At 43.6% G+C, this 1,356-nt stretch overlaps 1 protein-coding gene across 1 annotated transcript; it reads right to left on the bottom strand.

Moving 5' to 3' along the window:
• On the bottom strand, nt 1–1,137 carry LOC146635119 (coxsackievirus and adenovirus receptor homolog). The gene is made up of 3 exons (XM_085350033.1): nt 1,074–1,137; nt 451–786; nt 1–164 (listed from the first exon to the last, which is right to left on the bottom strand). Exons 1-3 carry the CDS (start codon nt 1,135–1,137, stop codon nt 1–3), a joined length of 564 nt encoding a protein of 187 aa, XP_085206159.1.
• Between the last annotated feature and the right edge of the window lie 219 nt (nt 1,138–1,356).

Below are 1,356 nucleotides of genomic sequence, written 5' to 3' on the forward strand. Positions count from 1 at the left end.
TTATTTGGTGAGTTTTATCTGGAGACCCCGAATCAATTTTCTGGAGATTAAACTCCAACGACAAACAGGAACAGCAATGACAACAAGAAAAGGGAAAAGAAGAAGAAGCACACCAGAACCTGATAGATGATTCATCTGTCCTTTAGATCCATCCTTTGTGTGACCTGCAGGAGAAAAAGTAGATCAGGTAGAGTCTAACAACCAGGAAGCAGCTTCACCTTCACTGAATATAAAATAAAATCTGAAACAATCCCACCAATAAATGACAGACTGATTTTAAGTCGACCAGCGATATCCTCCTTCCCTTCATCCTTTGTGTGTTCTGGCTGAACTGCAGGAGGGAAACAGGAGAGATGTCAGCATTCATGTAGGTAATGAGTGAAGAACAGCACAGAATCCAACGACAGGGAGCAGCTTCACCTCTGATCACACACACTGAACTCTGCTCACCTGGAGGATCAACTCTCAGATAGATGATGCTGATGAGCTTCATGCTGTCTCCCTCTCTCTTGACACGACACTTGTATGTTCCAGCATCATTAATCGTCACATCCTTCAGAATCAAAGACACGTCTCCATCCTTCATCTGTCTGTCCTGAAGATCCACCCGGTCCTTAAAAGATGGATGCTGCTCATCTGGAACAAACTGCCCACCCCGGTAAACAAGGACAGTTTCCGGCTCCAGGCCTTCTCTGCTCCACTCTACAACTATGATGTTTTTGTTTAGAGCTCCACATGTCAGAGTGACCTTCTTCTGTCCAGACTCAGCTGTGACGGTTTTCTGTTCTGAGAGTGAAACAACACGGTTTACCAGACTGCACCCCTGCCTCGTAGCTCAGGATTCCTCTTAATCTATCCTTATGAGAAACAACACTATCAGTTATACCATCATTATCCAGTGGAAGGACATAATGCACAGGCTGGTCTCAAGGAAATTCAGCAGTTTTACAGCAAATGAGAGCAATGTTTCAGGGCCTTGTTCATGAAGTCTAAAGACAAAGTGCAGAAACTGAAAATACTCCATCCAGATGAACAGAATCAACTTTTTTGGAAACAGAAAGTAAAGAACTCACCTGAAGACGCCAAATCAGCAAACAGCAGAGCCACACAGAGACATAATGATGTTAATGGAGTCATCGTAGGTTAATTCAGTACGTCCAAAATATACTGGGAAAAAACAGGACCTGTGGATCCTTTATGGTGCAGGTGTAAACAGAGGAAAACCGATGGAGGCACGCCCACTCATCGATGTAGTTTCGGTCTATTTAAGTCCACATTCCAGTCATGTCACTGCTGAGTTGGCACATTCCAGAGAAAATTAGAAAAATTAGATTTGTTCTGGTTCAGTCACAGGTC

Source organism: Diplotaxodon limnothrissa, linkage group LG3 (genome assembly GCF_057381915.1).
Source record: "Diplotaxodon limnothrissa isolate DT_005_m linkage group LG3, D_limnothrissa_male_GT1.1, whole genome shotgun sequence".
Classification (NCBI taxonomy): Eukaryota; Metazoa; Chordata; class Actinopteri; order Cichliformes; family Cichlidae; genus Diplotaxodon; species Diplotaxodon limnothrissa.